Source organism: Plasmodium yoelii, assembly GCF_900002385.2.
Source record: "Plasmodium yoelii strain 17X genome assembly, chromosome: 14".
Classification (NCBI taxonomy): domain Eukaryota; phylum Apicomplexa; class Aconoidasida; order Haemosporida; family Plasmodiidae; genus Plasmodium; species Plasmodium yoelii.
This window is the reverse complement of record NC_036186.2, coordinates 1,299,655-1,322,653: the sequence shown is the minus strand read 5'-3', so window position 1 is coordinate 1,322,653 and position 22,999 is coordinate 1,299,655. Positions and strand designations below refer to the sequence as shown.

The following is a 22,999-nucleotide window of genomic DNA, read 5'->3' as shown; positions in this document are numbered from 1 at the left end:
TTTTAACCATATTGTAAAAAAACATACACACTACATGCATATTTGCGTTTATTTACACTTTCTTTTTCTTTTAAATATTTAATAGAAATTTTTTTGGGGTCCATACTTATAATACTTTATATTTTTTAAATATAAGCAATTTTTTTCCTGTTTATTTGTGTTATTTTAGGAATATTATGAAAATGTAAGTTTATCCTCAGATTTATCGACATTTATTGAAATTCCTCTCCCTCTATATAATTGTGCTTCACTTATTAACATTAAAAACAAGTTAAGCATTACTGCTGATATAATAATTTTATATTGTTTATATAACCATACAGGTACCAAACATTTTATATGTAAGAAATAATAATTTAATAATAAAGTAGAATAAGATAAAATTAACAAAAATACACTATCTTTTGGAAAATTCTCACACAAAGAAGCTGATAATAATCCAAAAAATAATGGAATTAAAGACGATATAAAACGTAAACTATTATATAAACCTTTATGTTTTCTATTAGGCGGTATTGCATATTGAATTAATTGTAATAATGAATTAAACCCTCCATTTAATACTAAAAAACATGAACAATTATAAACTTCAAATGTAAATATATCTCTTATATAATTTTCTACTCCCAATTCTGGTAATATATGAATTAATAATACTCCACTTGATAAAGTAAATAAAAAAAATGAATGAATTATTTTAAAATTGATTGGCACTTTATTTGTCCTTCCTTCAATTGGTAGATATTCAAATAATGTTTTGTTATGACTATCTTTTATTTTTATATCGGCATATTTTTTTTCAATTATTTTATTATTAAAATATATATCTCGAATGTCTTCTTCCTTTTGATTTAATGGAAATTTTATATTTGTATTTTTATTATTTCCTTTTTTCGGTTTATAATTCTGTAATTGTTTGTTTGAAAACACTCTTTTTGTATTATAAAAATGCTTGTAATTTATATCATATATTTTATATCCTTTATTATATTGTGCTACCCCTAGTTGTAGGGATTTGTTTCGAGCTAATTTAATCATAATGCTATATCATTTGCAAATAAAAAATAAAACAAAAAAGCCAAAATGTTAATATATTCAATATCACACAAGTGTGTATATATAAATTAATTTATGTATTACATGTTTAGCTATAAACATATTCCGTTGTGTTTTTTGAAGCGCCTAAAAAATACTGAACTAATTTGAATTAATTAAAATTTCATTGTTTATAATTCTATGAAAATTAATATGTGCATATATTTTATAAGAAATAAGAAGGAAAAATAATAAAGTAAAAAAATTAAGTAAAAAAATTAAGTAAAATATCTTAATATATACAAATATATAGTTTGTGTATCACGGGGAAATACATATATAAAATTAATCACACTCATAAAACATTAAACAAGTGACTTAACATACTAATTTGGAATATAAAAAGAGAATATAGAAAATTATATATTTTAGTAAAATAAGTCATATTTATCATTGTATATTATAATATTATCAATATGTTTATACCGTAATAATATTGCATATGATAATTTAAAAAATATTGCAACGCTCTTAAAAAAATGATTAATGTTACGCTAAAAAAAATTGTGTAAATAATATTTATTTATTTTTTTTTAGTTTGTGTTAAAAAAATATTAACAATGCTATTGAAAAAAACAAATTAGTAAATCAAAAAAAAGAAAGAAAAAAAAAATGATAGTATAAAGGGTACAAAATTAAATATATTAATCCTGGAAAAAATAAAAAATATATATGTATATATATTCACAACACCTGTGTGTTTAATGCACATTTTATTATTGTCATTGAAATCATTATTTTTAAAATATGTACAAATTCGGTATTTTAATTGTGGGTATTATTTATTATTTCATTTCTCATCCTATTCTATAAATCAATTATGGATGCCTTCATATATTTTTGTAATACTTTAGGTACAGTTAAACGAATTTTATCATTTTTTGAACTTCTCTTTATTTGATATTGTTCTAATATTATGGCTAAGACTCTTCCTACTGCCAACCCCGAACCATTAATAGTATGGCAAAATAGACTTTTGTCATTTTTTTTAAACTTTAAATTTAATTTTCTTGCCTGAAAATCTAAACAATTAGAACATGATGATACTTCAAGAAATCTTTTTTGACTCGGTAACCAAGCTTCTATATCATAACATATTGAAGCTGAAAATGGGGTTTCAATAGAATTCAATAAAACAAGTCTATATGGTATTTTTAATTTTTTTAATATATATTCACAATGTTTAATTAAATTTTTATAGTGTAAAAATGATGTTATTTTATCAGTTATAGATATTAATTCTACTTTTTCAAAAATATGTTCACGTAATAAACCTTTTGAAGTTTTACCATAAGTATAATTTTTTTCTATTCTAAAGCAAGGCGAATGGCTAACTAATTTAATAGGTAAATGTTCATGTTCTATTAGTGAATTTTTAAATAAATTTAATAAAGATACTTCACTTGTTGGAATTAGAAAAGCTTCTTCATTTAAAATTTTATAATCTTGGTTAATTTTAAATAAATCGTTTTCAAATTTTGGTAATTGTCCAGTATTTGTTAAAGCCGATCTACTTATAATTGTAGGTGCCTTTACATATGTGTAATTAAATTTATCAGTATGAACATTTATCATAAAATTTATTAATGCTCTTTCTAATTTGGCTATATTATTTACAAGTATATTATAACCAAAACCTATTTTATTAGATATATTTTTAAATATATTATCATTATTATTATCATATCTTTTTATGATATTTTCATGAGGGTCTAAAAAATTATCATCCCATATATTGATATTTTTTATTTTATATGTTTTAATAATTTTATTACTTTTTGAATTTATTCCTTCTGGAACTTTATTTAATATAATGTTTGGTAGCCTATTAAAGTGTTCTTCAATTTTATTTTTAAGATCAAACATTTTTGTTTCATTTAAATTTATATTTTCATTAATATTGCTAATTTCATTTTTTATCATGTTGATATTTTCTTCATTTACACATTCATCTTTGTTAGCATTATAAAATTCGTTGTCATTATTATTAATCGAATTGTTTCTTTTATTTTCATCCATTGATCTATCTTTATTTTTTAGCATTAAATCTTTGACTTTATCTGATAATATTTTTCGTTTATTTCTCAAATTATTTCTTACTATTTCAAGTTGATTTTTTTCATGAATTAAATTTTTCATCACATTTATATCTTCTACTTTTTTTTCCATCCCTCTTTTTTTTAAATTTTCTATAACCTTTTGTTCGTTTTCTTTCAGAAATTTTAAACTCAATCCAACTTTATCATGATCCTCATATTCACCTTTATTTGGTGTGTTTAACTTTCCATCTTCACCCTTTTTATTGTAAGAATTCAAATTGCTACTAATAAGGTTACTCCATTTTGCGTTTTCTCTTTTTTTCTTTTTTATTAAATTAAAATCATTCGATTTGGAAGTATAGGCTGTTGTATTAATAAATAGCTTTATATTGGGATGTTTGATACATTTCCCTAATACAAAATAAATGCATAATACTAACAATATTGATAATAATATTTTATGCATAATACATTATTAGTTCGATTTTATGTTTTTACTACTCGGTGAAAATACTTCCCTTTATAAAATTTATGTATGATTCCCCCTTAATATATATTCATTTATATTTATATATAGACAATTGTAAAATGTTATTTACAGAAATTTTTTTAGAGCAGGTTTACATTGTAGTAGTATGGGTGTTAATATAATCAAATAGTTTTTTTTTTTTTTTTTTTTTTTTTCTTTTTTTAAAATTAAAATTGCATATTTAAGATATATATAATACTACAAACTTGAGTTAATTATTATTATGTATTATTTAGAATATTTTTTTAAGTTATCAAAGGAATATTTATTTCATTTGTTCATCATAAATACATGAAAAAATAGGTGAAGTTTCTACGATATTATGCGCATTGAGAGGAATAGTTAAAACATATGCTGTTAAAATTGAAAGAAAATAAAAATTAATTTAATAGGCTATATATATACAAAGGTTTATATAATAATAAAACGAAAAAAAAATAAAGGAAGAAAAACAATAATAGTTTATACTTAATAAGGATAAAATTAACAAATGATAATTTACAACATATTCCCAAAAAAAATATTCTTATATTGGATTAAGTAATTTATTTTGGAGAGTAAAAAAAATATTAAAATGTACACACTTAAAAATTATTTAATTTATATGCTTATGTATGACAGCATAATAATTTACATTTTATTATTTAAAAATTTTAAACCCTCCATTGGAAATTCATTAATTAATGATGATACAATTACAAAGAAGATATATACACTTTTTCTATGTCAATTTTATGTAATATATAGTGGAAATTTTCCCATTTTATATTACAAGAATATACTTGTTTATATTTATTAAAAAAGATAATGCTTATATTACAAGTGTTTCATCACCTTACCATTAATTTGATGTAAGTACAAATTGAAGACATACGTGATATTTCTCTTAATGGCTTATGTACATATATTTGGTTAGGTATGAGATAACTAGTTACGAATGAACTTAAAATAAATATATAACAAATTAAATACATGTATATAGATTATATAAAAAGTTTTCATTTATTTTATTATCCAAACAAATTAATAATTATACATAAAAAAGAAAAAGAAAACAAAAAAATAAAAAGATGAAATATGCTGAAATTATAAAATTATATATTAAAAATATCATAAAAATATTATAAAATGCAAAATAGCAAAGTAAAATGATAGAAGCAAAATAAGAAATATAGCATCCCCTTCTTACATGCCCTTTACTGTTTGGTCCCTTTTCATATGAATGACTATATATATAAAGTTATATATAATTAATAGGTTTCTTTGAATAATTAAATTGTAACCAAGGTTAATGTTTTATTTCGTTATATGCTTGTCTATATATGCATTTGATTTAATAGATCAATAAAAAAGATACGTCTATATATACAGATTTAAGGTTCCCAAAAGGTATATAATTTTTACCCATTTTTGTGGGTGAATATAACTACGGTATTGCGATAATAACCGCCTTCAGTTGTGTATATTCGCTTAGAAAATATACACAATAATATATATATTGATTATGCAAGATTTGGCATTAACTATGAAATATCTTCAATTGAATTTTTAAAATGAGAGAAATCATCCATTTCATCCATATCTCCAATTTCTGTGAAATGAGAAATTCTCTTAAGTCTCTCTGATGGTTTAAATAACATACACATAGCTGTCAAAACAGTTAGAAATAAGAAGCTGTTAACTCCTTCACTTATGTAACATTTTAGGTTCCATAATTGATCGCTTGGAAACAACATTACAAATAAATCAATAATTAAAGAAATAATTGAGAATATAAGTGCAAGTATTAAAACATTAAAAAAGTTTTTGAACATGTTCAATTTTTCATATTGTTTATCTTCATTTAATTGTATAATAATTTTGCTTGATGATATAAATATCCATACATATATAATGGCGTATATTATAGACATAGGCAAAATACAGCATAAGAAATATACAGTATTCACATGTTCATCTGCTAAATGGGCATCTAAGAATTGTTTTATAAAATCAAATATTATAAAAAAAATAAATAACACTTTTATTTTAATAAATGTTTTTCTATCTAATGTTGGTATAACTAGTCCCCACCCTAATGACCCTAATAATATTAATAAATAAGAGCAAACATTTTTTAAAACACTGAAAAAAACTGCCATAAATAGGTAATTATTATTTATTTTAGCCTGAACATTATATGTCATAAAATATAAGTATAAAAATAAATTTTCTAATAAATATAAAAATATACACACTGATATCCATACTTGAATTTTTATAACATTTGCTTTATTTTTTATTAATGAATAGGACCATATTATTGAATATATAAAATATATAAGCATAAGAGAAACATATAAATTTAGCTTTGTTATTTTATCTCCTGGTAAATATCCGTATTTATTCAATATGTGTATATTCCCATGTAAATCTAATTCATAAATTTTACTATCTCCACAATTTGATAAAAATATTGTATATATATCTGTTTTGTCTATATTATATATATGCTCATTTTTTATTAGTTCTAGAAATTTATTATGGTTTACTTCATTTCCTGAAGAAGTATTATCATCTTCTATTCTATCATTTATAAAATAAATTGGTACTTTTAATGAATGCATTTCGGATTCATCTAAATATCTCTTTAAATATCCTTTTCCTGGACATGTGTATTTGTCATTATTATCGACCCCAGTCATTTCAGTGTAGCAGCACATATTACTATCTTTGGGTAAATATAATTTATTAAAATCACTTTCTTTCATAATTATTATTTCTAAAAATAAATCAGATGTATTATCATTTGAATCCAAATCCTCCAAATCTGAGTGTTCTGTTTTTCTTTGAACATATGGATTATCTTTGTATAAGTTTAGTTTAAATCCTTTTTTTTTTTTTTTTTCTTCACTTTCGTCATCTTCTTCATAAGAAGTGGAATTATTATTGTTTACCTTCTCCATTTCCCCATCCTCGTCATTTTTTTCGTTGACATTATCATCATGATCAGAATTATTTTTTCGGCCAAATGTGAAATACTTAGTATTTTTTATTTCATTTGTACTTATACCTACATTTTCAAATATAGCATGGGGGATTGCATTGTTCATATCTTTTTTCTCTCCTAACAAAATATATGGCGCGTCATCTTTTCCATATATATATAATCCCTTCAAAACATAAAGTATGTAATTTGTATTGATTTTTTGCCCATCGAGTTTTATTAATTGACAATTTGTAAAACTTATAAAAAATATATACAAGAAGAGAAGGTATAATAAGTTTTTATTTTTCGGATTGGCCTTCCATATCACCATTCTAATGATTATAATTTGAAGGAATAAGAAGGGAAGGAAAATAAAAAATAGTTATATTGCCTCAATTATATATATCACGTCTGTGTATATTTTTTTTTGCAATGTTTGCTTTTTTATACACACCTATAATAATAAATTTGATTGTAACTATTATGAAGCTATATTTTGAAACTGGTATATATATACATAGTACAAATAAATTCTTAGTAATTAAAAAAAAATTATATCTTTTGTAATAAAGTGAATATTTAGCTAAAACACTGTTAATATTTTATTTAAAATAATTGTATGGTTTTGATTAAATTTGTTTTTATATCTCTCTCAATATCATTAATTCAATCATTTGATTAATTTATTTGTTTTTTATATCTTCTTTTTTTGAGGGTTTTCCGTTATTAAAAATGGCGAAAAAAATAGCTAAATTATAATTTAATGAGGGAATAAAAATATAAAAATGTTTAGATAACAATATAAATTAATCTTATTTCATATTGGTATAATTTCATCAATTTGTGCTTAAATTTTTATTTCTCATATTGCGCGTGTATTTTTAACGGACAATATATTATGCTGACTTCATTTCGTTTTTAAACATAAAAAAAATCCTGTTTAATTTAAATTAACTTTTCCATTGTTAATACATGAAAAATATTTGTATGTATATTATTTTTTTTTTTCTAGCCATAATTATTTGTTTACTTTTTAATTGTTAAAACGCTGGGGAATAATCATAATGATATATATTTATAATATATATTTATAATATATATTTACAATATATATTTACAATATTTTTTTTCCATAAAATAGAGTTAAGTTGGAAATGTATAATTTTTATATACGCTATATATACATATACATACAGTTAAAATTGCAAATTTTTAGTCTTAAAATCATGCCAGCATAATTAACTTAAAACGCGAGAATATGCGTGTTATATATTAAACTTTGCATACGATAAAAAATATATACTATTTGGTTTTATTTAAATAATACGAAAATATTTGTACAATTTTTTGACAATCCATTTTTGTATGAAGAAGTTACAATAGCTAAAAATATAAATGAAATAGTAGCAAACAACACATAGCATTTTGAAAGACAAGTTTAATAATAAAACCGTCATTTCTTTGCTTGCCACCAAAAAAAGGTTGCTCTTATTTTTTTATGGTGATCTTAAATTTGGTAATGTATTATGCACTATACGTAAACTTTTATTAAATATATATACATAATCGGAGATGGTAAATGGGCAAAAAAATGATCCTAATTGAAATAAATTTCTTTCATATTATATGGATGTGTATCATTTTTTTTTGAAAAAACAAATTTTATTATTTTTTCTCATAATTGTATGGTGATTAGTAAAGTAGTAATAAAAAAAAGAGAGATAACCTATTTATATTTTATTTTTTTTGAACACTGATTGTGAAAATGGTATTAAAATTGTTTAAGAGGTATGCTTTAGTTATGGTAATAAAAAAGGTAGGTCATGGTTAGGTAAGCCATTCCCTATGTAAATTGAAGCATAAAAAGGTGTATTGAGAGTATGATAAAATGTGTAACCAGGATATAAAAAATTTATTATGGATATTTTATTTAATTCTTTATTAATTTTAATATTCCACGCATTTGATGGGATATCTGATTTAATAGTATCTAAAAAATTATTTAAAAAAAAAGTATTGTAATTTTTTATTTTATCCGATGTTAGATTTTTAGGATATCTAAAATGAACCCATGATGTTAATTTTAGTGCATCAATAATATTTAGCCCTGAAAAATTGGAAAATTTCATTTCCATGTTATTTGTTATTTTAATAGAGTCATGAGGAATGATAAAAGTTTCGTTGTCTATTTTTCTTATGACATAAGACAGTCTTTCAAGTTCTATTATATCATTTTGTCTTTCACTTTTGTTTTTATTATTTCGATTATTATTGCTGTTATTTATATCATTATCATTTATGTCTTTATTTTTATATTCATGTTTGTCATTTTCTCGGTTATCGCTAACTAAATTATTGTCATTCCAACTTTGCTCACTTCCTTCACCACTTTCTCCATCACTCTCGTTATTTTCTTCGTCACTTTCATTTTCACTTTTCTTACTTTCGGTATTTTCATCATCTGTTTCAGTTTCATCAATATATTTATCATTATCATTTTCTTTCCTTTTACATGTCGAACCCTTTGAATAAAAACTATTAGGTATACCATTAAATAAGGTAAATGGCATTTTTCTCTCAAGTTTTTCAATCAAATTATCATTACCTTTTATTAATTCATGAAATTTATAATCATCATTACAATAATAAAATACCTTTTTAGGAAAAAAATCATCATCCTTAAAATGGTATGTTATATAATAGTCATTTTCTATACCTTCAATTTTACCCCAAAAATATATTTCTTTCTTTACTTCTTCTTCTAAGTTTGTCATTCCAAATACCACGCCTAATTTCTCTTCATGATTTAAACATCTGTTGGACTCAGTTAAATTTCCTAAATGGAAATCTAAATTCTTTAAATTTATCATCTCTGTAATTAATCAAAAGACCTATATCGATATATTTGTGCATGTCTTCACATTCAATTTTGAGAATGCATATATTTTTTTTAAATTATAAAAATGAAAAATTTATACAAAAATAAGTTTGCAATACATAAATTTATTTGTATACATTAGTTTGTTTGTTCGGTGAAGAAAAACACCAAAAAGTTAAATGCGTCTTACCTATATAACATGCAATCAATAGATGAGAGATAATTTTCAACACAATAATTCACGTTTTTTTTTTTTTTCAAATTATTAGCTTTGTTAAAAAATACATCTTATTAATATTCCTTCATAAGCATGTTTTGAAAAAAGGGTTTTGACCATGCATATAATATATATATGCATATATATGTAGAGATATTAAATTATATACTATTTATAAAAACGGGCGTATTTATGATTATAGAGGAAGAGGATCGAAATTAAATAGTTTATTCCCGTGAGACAGAAAAAGAGAGCGATATAGAAAAAAATTATAAATATGAGGACACGATGAAATATTAAAAATAATGGATGATTTTATATTATTAAATTTTTATTAATATAAACAAAATTTTTGGAAAAAACTTTTTAATACAACATCGTAAAAAGCGCATATAACCATGTGATTTATAAAATTACTTTATTGTGCATAATTTATTATTATTTTTAAGGGTATTCTGTTAGTACATTTTATCTATTTTTATCTCCTTTGTTTTTTATTTTATTCTAATTTTATCGCACTTATTTTCAATCGTTGGTTAATATACTTCATGAAAAGTTAATAATTCTGCATCTACGAAAAAAGCGGAATAAATATGAACACATAGAGGCATATGCAGCTATATATGCATTTCAAAAATTAATGCGAATATAATATCTTTACCATCAAATATTTATGTTTAGAATAATAATATTCAGGTAATAGTGAAAGTATCTGTCTTTTCGATACTTTGATTGTACTATTTCGATTAGTAATGTTGAAAAATTTTTTTCCAAAATAAAGATGCATTATTTTACGAAGAATAAAGAAAGTTCTGAAAACAAAAGATCTGATTTCATAACAAATAGTAAGATTATAAAAAAAAATGAACAAAGGATAAATGAAAATGTTTTTAATGAAGGAAATAAATTAGAAAATGGATATCAAAACGGTATGTCTAAAGAGAATACAAATTATAAAAATGGATTAGATGATAGTAAAAATTCTTTTTTAAATTCTAGTTATAAAAGTGGAATGGGAAATTATTTGAATAATAGTACAAACAAAGATGTAAGCACAATAAATGATAATAATTATGTTACGAACAATAATGAGGTAAATCAAAATAATAATAAACTTAATAAAAAAAATAATGATTTGGGTAATTTTACTAGTGTCTATGAAAGTTTCTCGAACGAAGTTCCCAAAGATGTATATAATTTACAAAATGAAAGAAGAAAAAATATGTCAAAGAATAATTACCAATATAAAAATTCCAAAGAAAGTGAACTTAAGCACGGAACCAGTAATAGTAACAATAATAATGGGGAAAATGGGGGAGAAAAAAAACAAATATTTTCCAGAGACAACAGTAAGGCAGAAAATATAAATCCTGGAATCCTAAATTATAAAAGTATAAATGTAAAAAACGAATTCATGTCGTTTATAAATAGTATAAAAAATTACAATGATGAAAATGATTCATATAAAAAAAATTATTTAGAAAAAGAAAACCAAATACAAAATAAATTATCAAATGACAATGGGAAAATAAAAGAAGAAAAATTATTTGATAGTAATAATTATATGGCTAATAAAAACATGGATGAAGTTTATAATAATTCTGATAATATTAAAAATCCAAATATTAGTGAATCTAATAAAAATAATTATGAACCAAAGAACAATGTAAATATACAATCTGAATATAAAACATTTGATCAGTTTTTTGATTCCGGTTATGAACAAAATTATGGCACTAAAAAAAATACTACTAATTTAAAAAAAAATAATAGTACCATACAATCAAATTCAAAGGTAGATAAAAATGCACACAATCCTATAATTGAACAAAATGATATACATAGCAAACAAACATTATCGAAAAATCAAATCAACTATAATAATAACGAACAAAATATTGATTATAATGTGGGGCATAATAATGAAATATATAATAGTCGTCAAAGTGATAACATGCATTATAATGAAGAATTAGCTATCGAAAAAAGGGAAAGAAATGGACAGTTAGGTCAATCTAATAATCATTATAATAATGGAGAAGAAGCTAATAGTGAATTTATAAATAGTACAGATGACCGAGAGATTCAAAAAAAGGGTGTGCACAATATTAGCAACAGTAGTAGTAATAATAAAGCTGATAATTCTTTATCACATTCCAATATGTCTATGAATAGCTATGACAAACTTAATGGGGAATATTTCGAAAATATGACGGGTTCAGTGAGACAAAAAAACAGTTCTATAAAAGATGAAAATAATTCCATTGATTTAGTAGATAATGAACAATCGATGAACCAAATGATGGAATCAAATAACCACCCGATGCAAATAGCTAATCATAAAATAAAAACGAATCCATATTATGAAAGAAATACCGTGAAATTTGAAGACTCAAACACTACAATGAGGCAATCGATTAAATCTTCATATGGAAAAGAAGAACAAACAGAAAATTATTATGTTGATAAAAGAGATAGAACAATGTCAAATAATTTTCTACATCAATCTAGAAATAATGATGATAAAATAAAAAAAAATGATACGTATGGACAAAATAATAAAGGGTATATGAATAAAACAGCATTTGAAAATCAAAAAAGTAATACAGAAAAATACAATAATCATAAAAATAGTATTTTAAAAAATGACACTATAAAGTTACACCAAAGCCAAGAAATAGCATTAAAAGGTGGTTATTCAGATTATGGAAATACTGTTGATATATTAAGAAGTCGAAAAATAACAACTAACCAAAATATAATGGATTCACGAAGTAACTTACTAGATTCTAATATTATTGTTATGGAGAAAAATAATAGCTATAGAGAATTTAAAAATGGAATTAAAGATTCAGCAGACGAATTATTAACTAAATCTAAAGATGATTACGAAAAATTAGATGATAGTATATCCAGAACAAATAATACACAAATAAACTCTAAATATATAGAAAGACAAATCAAATCAAAACATATTTTAGGGGATTCAGAGAGTTTAAGGGGAGGAAAAAATGTAGAGAGACATATGAGCAAAAATTTGATAACAAATATGAATATGAACGAAGACAATAGAAGAGGAAGCTACTCGAAACGATCAGAATTTTCTATAGAAGATTCAAGAGAAAGTTTAACAGAATATGATTTAAAATCTTCAATAAATAATTATGACATAGAAAAAAGTGATCAATCTGATTCAGTTAATGAATATATGAATAAAAATAAAAAAATTGAATCAAAACGTTTTTATGAAAATAAAAAAGAGTATTTACATAGAAGTGAAAATATTAATAGAAAGAAAATTCCCATAGAATATAAAAAGTTCAATACATATGTAAATGATATAGATAAAAATGCCGATATCAATTTATTACGTGAATTTCAAAAAAGTATAAAAAATAAAAAATGGATAATAGATGACTCCTCAGAAAATAATCAAAATTATTATATGGGAGGACAAGACATGCAAAATGATGATAACAATCAAAAAATAAATAATAATTATAACAGAATAAGCCACAATAATAGCGATTCTTATAATGATCAAAAAAATATGAATAATACTAGCCATAATAGGGATACAGAATATGATCAAAATACAAACCTCCCTCACATAAATTATTCTATTACAAATGACGATTCAAATGGTCTTATGGATATATCTAGAATAAGCTTAACAAATGGAATTAATGTGAATGATAAATCTGATAATGAATTAGAAAATAGTTATATAAATTTTTCAGAAAATGTTCATAATATTAATTGCGAATTAGAGGTTTCTCTAAATCAGCAAGTTAATAAATATTCTAATTCATTAAATGAGTTTTCTACATCTATAAATGATTCCCAAACTGATAGGAATATTTCTAATAATTTTGATCTTACTGCATCTAATATATCAAGACATATTATTGATATAGATAATAAGCTATCACCCAAAAGCAATTATAATTATATTACTAAATTATCAGCGAATAGAAATTTTGATAATACCGATTTACAAATTTCGTACATAGAAAATGAAATACAAAACAAGATAAAGGAATTTGATATTTTTCTGGGCCAACATTTTGAGAGAAAATGTAATCACGTTCTTAACAGAATTGAAAAGTTACTTTCCTGTGATTTTTTTAGTAATAACTGAGAGTATAAATGGTATGAATACATATATATAGTATATATTTTAATTATAATTATTTTTTAGAGTGCTAAGTTTAAAAACATAGAAACATTTTTTTGTGTGTACACAAAAACAAAGTGTCAAATCATTTGATAAAAAAAATAAATGCAACAAAATTATAATATACACATGGACATAGTATATATATCCATGCTTGAGTTTTTTAAAAATCTGTAACTCGGCAATTATGGGACCAATCACCAAACATAGTTGGTTCGTGCTTGTCGAATTTATATCCATATTCTTCTGACATTATTTTCTCCACATTAATTTGTTCTTCTTTTTCGTTTTCATTATCATTGAACATGGCTTCATTATTTTTAAAATTATCGTTTATTGAATTTTCACGGAAATGTGATTTATCCTTTATATTATGAATGTGTCTTTTTATTCCCAAATTAGAGAAACTTTCATAATTTAAATTATTTGAATTTGTAAGATCTTCATTTTTATAATGAGCATTACTACTGAACTGATTACTTAAAAGGCTCTTTGTTATTATATGCTTATGTGGGATATTTAAATTTTTCAAAAAAAATATATTTTTTGAAGCTTTTATTTGGCATAGTTTTGTCATTTTCTATATAAATATAAAGCTAATGATATTTAATTTATAATATTACAAATAGCTAATATATGAGCATTTTATGTGTGCATATTATCTGATCACATGTTAAAGTATTGCCTTTGTCTTTTTTTGAATATGAAGTATGGTAATTAATAAATATTTTAAGATTTAAAGCATGATATTTTAGACGATACTAGAAAAATTAGATATTCATGTATATATATTATTTTTTGTAAATAATGAAAAATTGTTTATATTTTAGAAGAAAATCCAACATATAAACTCATTGATATACAAATAAGAAAAAATATATACACTTTTAAATAAAGTCGCGAATTTGTTAAGCATACTATATAGAGAATAAGCAAATACACTCATAGATACTTTGACTTATCTCAACATATATATGTACAAACCCTAAAATAAAAAGTCATTAAAAAAATATAAAAATTTTGATAAAAGTCTTTGAAATATATTGTAAAATATAAATAACAAAAAAATGGAAAATAATTTTAATTTAATTGAAAAAGACAATCTTGATGAAGAGATGGTATGTAAATATTTTATTGAACATATATCACATTAATTTGGATACTTTAAATGTATTAATGTTAATAAAAAATGTATGCATATATGTATTCTATAAATTGATATAAGCATGTGTAGTTTTATATTATATGCGCACATTACATTATTTTTTTATTATTAATTTAATGGCAGAACAATTTAAAAAATGAAAATTATAAATATATGGAAGATCACCCAGAAATAAAAAATTTACTAAATGATTTCATTTCTTCTATCTTATTACATGCACCAGTAATACATAAAAAAACAAAAAAGGATAATACTAATTTATATTACATAAAAATGTGAAAAGCTGAATTAACACCTCATATAATAATTTACTATTCTAATTTGAATATTAATACAAATAAAATGTCCATTTCATGTTGATTTGTTTATTTTACTTTGTTTTAAACATATTGATAACAATTGTAGAAGTGTTTAAATATTAAATATAAAAATTAAAATCCTATACTCAAAGATATGCATATTATAGCATATTTATTTATTTCCATGTGAATATTTTTATTTTTATTTTTTTTGAGGGAGTTTATGGGATGCTAATTTTTTTTTTTTTTTAATTAAAATTGGCAATTTATTTTTAAATAATATAGTGGGAAATTATTAAAAAAAATAATAAAATAAATATTTTTATAACATTATGATGAATTGTATAATTATGTTAGATTGTCCTTATTTATATTTTATTTGGTATACATATATATATTTTTTTTTTTTTGATATATTTTAGGAAGATATCTTTCAATACGCAAATGAATATTTTTCCTATTTTAAGCAATAATATATTATATGTATTTTTTTTTATGTATATAAAGTTCCAAAAGCTAAGGAAATGTTAAGAAATTGATAACATTATTATGCATATATAATCCAATTTTTTCAACATGCATAATTTATAAATTTTTACTTTTATTTCAAAGGATTTATCAAGTTATGAACGCAATACATATATATATATATACTAAATCATTTGTATATATTAGAAAACCGTATGTATATTAATGAAAGTATTTGTGGTAAAAAATTATGATTGGAAAGACTAACGAAGTGTGAACAAACGAAAATTTGTACACGAAATATTAAATTCGTTAAATTTTTATTAAAAAATTGGACTTTATATTGTATTTTATTTACTTATTTTTTTGTATATAAATATTTTTGTTTGAAAAAATTATTATATTAATAAAACAATATTAATAAACAAAGTTACAGAGGACTCTTGTTTTATTTTATGACAATTTGATCATGCATATTATGTGATCATGTATAATTTGGTTAAGAACAAATCTGTATATGCACACATACAATGTAACATATGTTCTTTTACACATTTTGTATTTTTACCTTTTATATATTTTTTTTTTCATTTAAAAAAATTATATAAGGACAAATTAGCTTGTTCCAAAAAAGTATATTTTATTATCCCATAAATATTCAAATAGTTTATGTTACGCATACATGCATATGCCATACCGAAGTATTTTTTTAAAAAGAATACCTTATGCATATATACAAATGTGCATTAATTAAAAAAATTTTCAAGTATATTATTTTGTATAATATTCAAAGCATTAAATTCTGAAGCCTTTAAAATCAAAAAAATGTATGATTAAAAGAATGAAATATTGCTTTTTTTTTTATAGTGACATAAGTTAACATAATCAAATTTATCTATATACATATATATGCTCGTATATGCATATATGTATATGTGCAATTCTGTATGCATTGCATGTACCGAATTCCATTTTAGCCTATTGCTGGATACAGTAAAACATACTTTGTGAAAAAAAGTGTCATTTTTTTGTATAAATCCAAAAAATGGAAAGTAAGAATGAAAAAACAAAACCTATTGTTAGTGAAAATACAAATTCCAATGATAATTTATCAAAGGATGAACAAACACGAATTTATAAAATATTACTACTAACTTATACAAGGAGATTATCAAAATGTCAAGATTTAATTAAAAATATATATTTTGAGAATAGTATTATTAATAATATAAAAAGTGGAGAAAATGATATGATGTTAAATGAGCATTTGTTGTCTCAGCATAATTTTATTGATACATTAATTAAAACGAATGAAAAAAATGAGTTTATAAAAAATCTAAATTTATTTGAAGAAAATTTTAATAAGAAAGAAAATGATATAACTGATGAAAATGGAGAAAAAGAAAATAAAGATAATATCAATAATAATTCCAATAATGCTAACAATAGTAACAATGTAAGCAATAATAACACATCTCATGAAAATACAAATGATTTAAATAATAATGTTAATCAAAATAATATAACAAGTCAAAGGATAGCTTTAAACAATTATATAATGAGCCTAGACGAGAGGTTTCACATATTTTTATTATTAAAAATATTATTTATTTTATTTTTGTTTGAAGCTAGACCTAGATTATATTTTATTGCCATTGGATTATTTATATTATATACCAGAGGCTTTTTTGACGCGTTAACGAATAACTTTAATTTTATGTCTGGAAATGAATCTATAGAGCAAGTGCTAAGAAGGATGAGAGAATCCCGGAATTTAAACAACCAGGAAAATGAGCAAAATAATGTAAATACTCAAGATAGTCAAAATAATGAAAATAATCAAGACAGTCAAAATAATGAAAATGGCGATGATACAAATAATTTTAATGAAGACAGAATCCAAGAAGGTTCTCCAAATATAACGAGTCCAAATGAGAATGATAAAGAAGATAATATATTTATTGAAAAATTCAATAATATGACAAATAACGAGGGAATTCTTGATATAAATAATTTACATTTATTAGAAAATATGCAAACAGGTAATGAGCATCAAAATGTGCATAAAACAGAAGCAACCGAAGATAGTGCTAATAAACCTTCTAACAATAGACAAAATAATGAATATACAGAAAATAAACAGAAAAGTTTTTTTTCGATACTTCGAAAAAAGAAAATCGAAGAAAATAACCAAGAAATAAAAAACAACAGCAATAATAATAGTTTCATATTAGATGAAAATAACGAAAATAATAGTATAATTCATAACTATAATGATAACAAGGGAACTGAATCGAATACTGATATTAATTATAATGATATAGATGATTTTCAAGAGAATAATATAAAAATCCCGAATTCGGGTTTAAGAAAAAGAAGGTCAACTAATAATTATGGTGATAATATGGATAACGAAATTCATTTTCATGATAACTCTACTTCTTTTACCAATGTTACAAATGGTAGCTTTAGTGAACAAATAAATCATGAATTTGAAGACCTGAACAAAATATCGGATACAAATCAGCAACCCGTTGATCCTTCTTTAGAGAATGATAACAGACATATGGCAAATAATAATGAAAGGCAAAATAATAATAATGGAAATATTACTACGAGAAGAGGATTGACACGATTCGAAAAAATTATATATCAGTCTGTGGTTATGTTTTTTATGACTTTATTGCCTTGGTGGGTTCCTGACATTGCTTACTTGGAGGATTAAAAGGAAAGGGATTGAATGCATTTTCCTCCTATATATACATGTATATAATATTATTATTAATGCAATTTTTAGCGAGTTAGTTATTAAATTGGTATTACAATACCCTTTTTTATGTGTTAATTACTCTTTTAAATAAATAACGAATAAATGGGAAAAAATATATCCTGTTTATATTTATAACCACATGCATAAAATGCCACATTAATTATTTTTTGTGTTTATATATATTATTTTGTTTTTTGCTTTTTTTTTTTTTATTTATTTAATATATTTTTTTTAATTAAAATGTGTATGATTACTTCAACTTGACTATACTGAAATTCTTCAGGGAGTTAACATATTATAATCATAAATTATTTATGTAAAAAAAAAATAATAAAACAATTTTTGTATATAACTCTGTGATAAATTTTCAGAGTTATGAAATAGGGGGATTATATGGATGTGTGCACATCGAGTGAGTAAGTAAATGATAACTAAATAAGCAATATTATATGTAAAATATATGTAAGCATAAGAATAAGAATAAAAGTATGTGAATATCCCTTTTAAATTTTAAATGTGTTAAACTGGAAAATGTTATAATATGTTAATAATATAGGATATTGTATACGTGCAAAAATAATAAAACACTATTACAATTTTAGTAAAATACAATGATAATATTACGTTATAAAAATGCCGAAAAAATGAAATAAAAATTATGAGGTAAAAAAATAAGGTAACAATAAAAAAATAGAGTAAATATTTCCATTCTACATTTTAATTTATATAAACCGTTGTTGATATGAAATAAAAAATTATGCGTAGTAAAAAAATATGTATAATATTATGTGCATACTATTTGCTATTTAAAAATCTCACAAAAATGTAAATTTGATTAGTGCAAAAAATAAAATTAAAATAAATAGTGATACGTAATACGTCACTCAACGATATAAAGAAAAGAAAAACAATTTAGAAAAATTGCAAAGTACTTAAAAAATATAGGAAGTTTGTGTTTTCAATTATCCATATTAAATAACCCAGTAATTTTTATAACATCATTTTTATATAAGGGCGTAATATATATCGTCATATTTATATTTTCTCTCTTTTTTTATAGTAAAAAAAATACATATCATATACATTTATTAGATAATAGGATATCCTATTTTTTTTTTAAAGTTTATATTTTCCATAATTAACAACATAATATTTTAAAAATTATTTTGCGTATATTTATCAAAAAAGAAACAAAAATTCAGTTATTTTTATTCAATTAATATAATATATAGGGATACAAAATGGTAATTTTTTTTAAATAACGATAATATTATATACCAATTTTATGTATAAATAATTAATACATATATTCACGAATTATATTGATAATATATATAGAAGTTTATATATGTAGATTATAAAATTATATGTAATATAATGTGTAAGAATTTTATGTGAAAAATGCATAAACATATTTGGTAACTTATCAAATGATTATGTATTGAGATTATGTATCCCTGTGTTAATATAATATATGATTGTATTTTTTCACAGGCTTCTTCAATAGCAAAAAAATTCATTCCATTAATGGATCGTATTTTAATAAGTAAAATTGTGCCAAAAACCACCACAAAATCTGGATTATTTTTACCAGAAAGTGCAACCGAACCTTCATACACAGGAAAAGTATTACTTTGGAAAAATTAAAATAAATTATTTTTTTTATTTAAAAATTATAATATAAATGTTCAGTTTTACACGAACCATATATCCTTTTACATTATTTCACTTTTCAGGTATTGGCAGTTGGACCTGGACGCATAACAAGCAATGGAAATAAAATTCCACCTAGTGTAAAAGAAGGTGATGTTGTTGTTTTACCAGAATATGGAGGATCCTCATTAAAAATTGATGGCGAAGAATTTTTTGTCTATAGAGATGATGATATAATAGGCATTATTAAAGACCAATGAGGTATTAAAAATGTATCATATGTATACATACTTTGGTATTTCTTTTGCAAATATTTTCCTTATGTGCATAAAGGTGTTTTTTCACAATACTATACACCATTATTTTTACTATAAATGTTATTTTTGAATTGCTGAGTTTTGTCATTCCAATTTTTTCTTTTTTATATTATTTTAATTTTATTCTTTGCTTTATTTTTTTTTTAAATAAAAAAATCAAATTTCACAAAATATATTATACATACATGTGTATATTTATTTAAATGCGATAAACACGAAAACACAAAAAAGATGATATTTCTTTTATAAATGGATGTGCATTTTTATAGCAATGTTTTTAAGTTATATCAAACGATATAGTGGTTTTATTATTAAAAAATTAAAGAACGAAATAAAGAAAAAATAAATAGAGACCAACTGAAACAAATATATACGCATAAAAACAACCAAAAAATGTGGAAAAATATAAAATAATAACGTCTCTCATAATAAGTTTCAAACTATCTGTTTATTTGTCATACAAAAATATATATATGTAATAGAATATTATTTGGAAGTTTAATTTATTTAGTCAATCCAAGCTCCTTTTTTTCTCGGGCTTTGTAAGAGGCTGCAGCATTACCCAACAATTCCTTTCTTTCTTGCTCAGACATGTGTTCAAATTCCTTTTTAGATATAAAGTTTTGATTATTTTTATCCAGAATACTTGTTACATTAAAAAAAGGTGGTCCATCTTCTTCTAAACTTCGATATAAGCCACAATTAATAATTTTTATATCATACATTGGATTTCCTAACTTTGTTCCCATAGTTTCAATAGTTCTTATAATATCCATACCTTTCAAAACTGTTCCAATTACTACATTATGTTTATGTAATATAGGCATAGGTGCAAATGTTATAATAAATTGTGAGGTATTACTATGAGGGCCTTGATTATATAAAGCAACATCACCATCCTGTACAAATTCCATATCAAAATTTTCATCAGGAAATTTCTTTCCATATATACTTAAGCCTTCTTTATCATTTAATACATTTCCTCCTATTAATCCAATACCAGGATAAATTTTATGAATATATGTATTCCTATACCCAATATATTTATCTTTAACTTTATATCCTTCAGAAAGTTGTATAAAATTTTCTACTGATAATGGTACTTGATCTGAATATAAACCGATAAGTACTCTACCAATGTATTTATTTTCTACTGCTATATCAAAAAATACATAATCTCTTATTGCTTTGTTATAATACACCTGTTTTCTTTTCGCCTTTTTTCTTTCATTATAATTCCATAATGGTGGAAACAGAACTGTAGAACCGATTGCTATTTTCCATGATATGTGTAAATTATTCCACCATTTAAAACATTTATTCCCTATTATTCTACCTCCTTTTATGCTTTTATTAAGCATTAGAAATATTTAGGTTTTTTATGAATGTGGTTAATTAAATTTATATATTCGTTTAGTTTGGTAAACAATTAAATGGTTAGTTAAACAATGGGTATAGAGTAATAACCATAAAAAATTATTATTTTTTTTCTTTTTTTTTTAAATGTTTTTATGCTATTCCATTTTTATTTTATTATATTCATATTACATAATTTTTGCATATTTACCATATTGTTTTACTTTTTTTTTTTTATTACACCTTTATTTTGGGAATTGAAAAATGTACGCATAGATAAATTTCTCAAATTAGAAAAAAAAATAAAATACTAAGAAAAAATATATAAACAAAGAAATGAAATATAATAATATGATATATGGATATTTCGTTAATTGCTTCTATTACGCTCTTTTACTCCTATTTACAATATATTTACATGTATTGTTCATATAGTATAATTGCTATAATTGTTTTAGATATGCTTTATAAAATGGTGAAATGGTTTTAAGAGCATTTAAATTGGGAAGATTGTGTGAGCATACAACAGTTGGAATGTATATATCATGGCTTTAATTATAGGTAACAAATGTTAATTGAAAAATAAAGTAATAGTATAAAAAAAGTAAAATGGATAAATGAACACACATATTTTTGAATAATAATTTAAGGATTATACATTTATGTGTAGAAAAAAATAACAGTAAATAAAACATAATACTTAATTAAAATTTCACAATAAATGAAATTCAAATTTTTATGAAAATTTTCTTATATGAAAAAAGAGGAAAGCAAATATTAAAAGAAAGAAAAAAAATGTACATAAAAAAAAAATATATATGACTAAAAATTAAATTATGATAAATTTGCACAAATGACAATAAAATAATAAGAAAATTAATGTCGGTAAGTGCTTAAAATATGTTAAAAAGACGCCTAAGGGGGCTACAACATGCATATATAATGTGTGTATATAAATATGAATAACACTACATTATTTTTAAAGTAACGAATATGAGAAAAAGCAAATTGAGCAGACAAAAAAGGGAGTTGGATAATACAATATCAAAATAAGTTATAAAAGTCTTC

The 22,999-nt window shown here is 22.4% G+C and overlaps 10 protein-coding genes across 10 annotated transcripts; 4 read left to right on the top strand and 6 right to left on the bottom strand.

The window, feature by feature from the left end:
* Window positions 1-174: 174 nt before the first annotated feature.
* Window positions 175-1,038, bottom strand: PY17X_1434100 (conserved protein, unknown function; the record flags this gene model as incomplete). The annotated part of the gene is made up of 1 exon (XM_022957565.1): window positions 175-1,038. The coding sequence occupies one exon, from the start codon at window positions 1,036-1,038 to the stop codon at window positions 175-177; it is 864 nt and encodes a 287-aa protein (XP_022812936.1).
* An 864-nt stretch (window positions 1,039-1,902) lies between these two features.
* On the bottom strand, window positions 1,903-3,600 carry PY17X_1434000 (serine--tRNA ligase, putative; the record flags this gene model as incomplete). The annotated part of the gene is made up of 1 exon (XM_022957564.1): window positions 1,903-3,600. One exon carries the CDS (start codon window positions 3,598-3,600, stop codon window positions 1,903-1,905), a length of 1,698 nt encoding a protein of 565 aa, XP_022812935.1.
* Window positions 3,601-5,186: 1,586 nt separating this feature from the next.
* PY17X_1433900 (serpentine receptor, putative) lies at window positions 5,187-6,962 on the bottom strand (the record flags this gene model as incomplete). Its single annotated transcript, XM_725050.2, has 1 exon — window positions 5,187-6,962. One exon carries the CDS (start codon window positions 6,960-6,962, stop codon window positions 5,187-5,189), a length of 1,776 nt encoding a protein of 591 aa, XP_730143.2.
* A 1,468-nt stretch (window positions 6,963-8,430) lies between these two features.
* PY17X_1433800 (uncharacterized protein) lies at window positions 8,431-9,501 on the bottom strand (the record flags this gene model as incomplete). Its single annotated transcript, XM_725051.1, has 1 exon — window positions 8,431-9,501. One exon carries the CDS (start codon window positions 9,499-9,501, stop codon window positions 8,431-8,433), a length of 1,071 nt encoding a protein of 356 aa, XP_730144.1.
* A 1,006-nt stretch (window positions 9,502-10,507) lies between these two features.
* On the top strand, window positions 10,508-13,867 carry PY17X_1433700 (conserved Plasmodium protein, unknown function; the record flags this gene model as incomplete). The annotated part of the gene is made up of 1 exon (XM_022957563.1): window positions 10,508-13,867. One exon carries the CDS (start codon window positions 10,508-10,510, stop codon window positions 13,865-13,867), a length of 3,360 nt encoding a protein of 1,119 aa, XP_022812934.1.
* A 199-nt stretch (window positions 13,868-14,066) lies between these two features.
* On the bottom strand, window positions 14,067-14,480 carry PY17X_1433600 (conserved protein, unknown function; the record flags this gene model as incomplete). Its single annotated transcript, XM_725053.1, has 1 exon — window positions 14,067-14,480. The coding sequence occupies one exon, from the start codon at window positions 14,478-14,480 to the stop codon at window positions 14,067-14,069; it is 414 nt and encodes a 137-aa protein (XP_730146.1).
* A 490-nt stretch (window positions 14,481-14,970) lies between these two features.
* Window positions 14,971-15,840, top strand: PY17X_1433500 (conserved Plasmodium protein, unknown function; the record flags this gene model as incomplete). The annotated part of the gene is made up of 3 exons (XM_022957562.1): window positions 14,971-15,021; window positions 15,192-15,290; window positions 15,790-15,840. 3 exons carry the CDS (start codon window positions 14,971-14,973, stop codon window positions 15,838-15,840), a joined length of 201 nt encoding a protein of 66 aa, XP_022812933.1.
* Window positions 15,841-16,880: 1,040 nt separating this feature from the next.
* Window positions 16,881-18,560, top strand: PY17X_1433400 (uncharacterized protein; the record flags this gene model as incomplete). The annotated part of the gene is made up of 1 exon (XM_722740.2): window positions 16,881-18,560. One exon carries the CDS (start codon window positions 16,881-16,883, stop codon window positions 18,558-18,560), a length of 1,680 nt encoding a protein of 559 aa, XP_727833.2.
* A 1,286-nt stretch (window positions 18,561-19,846) lies between these two features.
* On the top strand, window positions 19,847-20,518 carry PY17X_1433300 (10 kDa chaperonin, putative; the record flags this gene model as incomplete). Its single annotated transcript, XM_022957561.1, has 3 exons — window positions 19,847-19,849; window positions 20,100-20,231; window positions 20,342-20,518. 3 exons carry the CDS (start codon window positions 19,847-19,849, stop codon window positions 20,516-20,518), a joined length of 312 nt encoding a protein of 103 aa, XP_022812932.1.
* Window positions 20,519-21,078: 560 nt separating this feature from the next.
* On the bottom strand, window positions 21,079-21,936 carry PY17X_1433200 (peptidyl-prolyl cis-trans isomerase, putative; the record flags this gene model as incomplete). Its single annotated transcript, XM_725576.1, has 1 exon — window positions 21,079-21,936. The coding sequence occupies one exon, from the start codon at window positions 21,934-21,936 to the stop codon at window positions 21,079-21,081; it is 858 nt and encodes a 285-aa protein (XP_730669.1).
* Window positions 21,937-22,999: the final 1,063 nt, after the last annotated feature.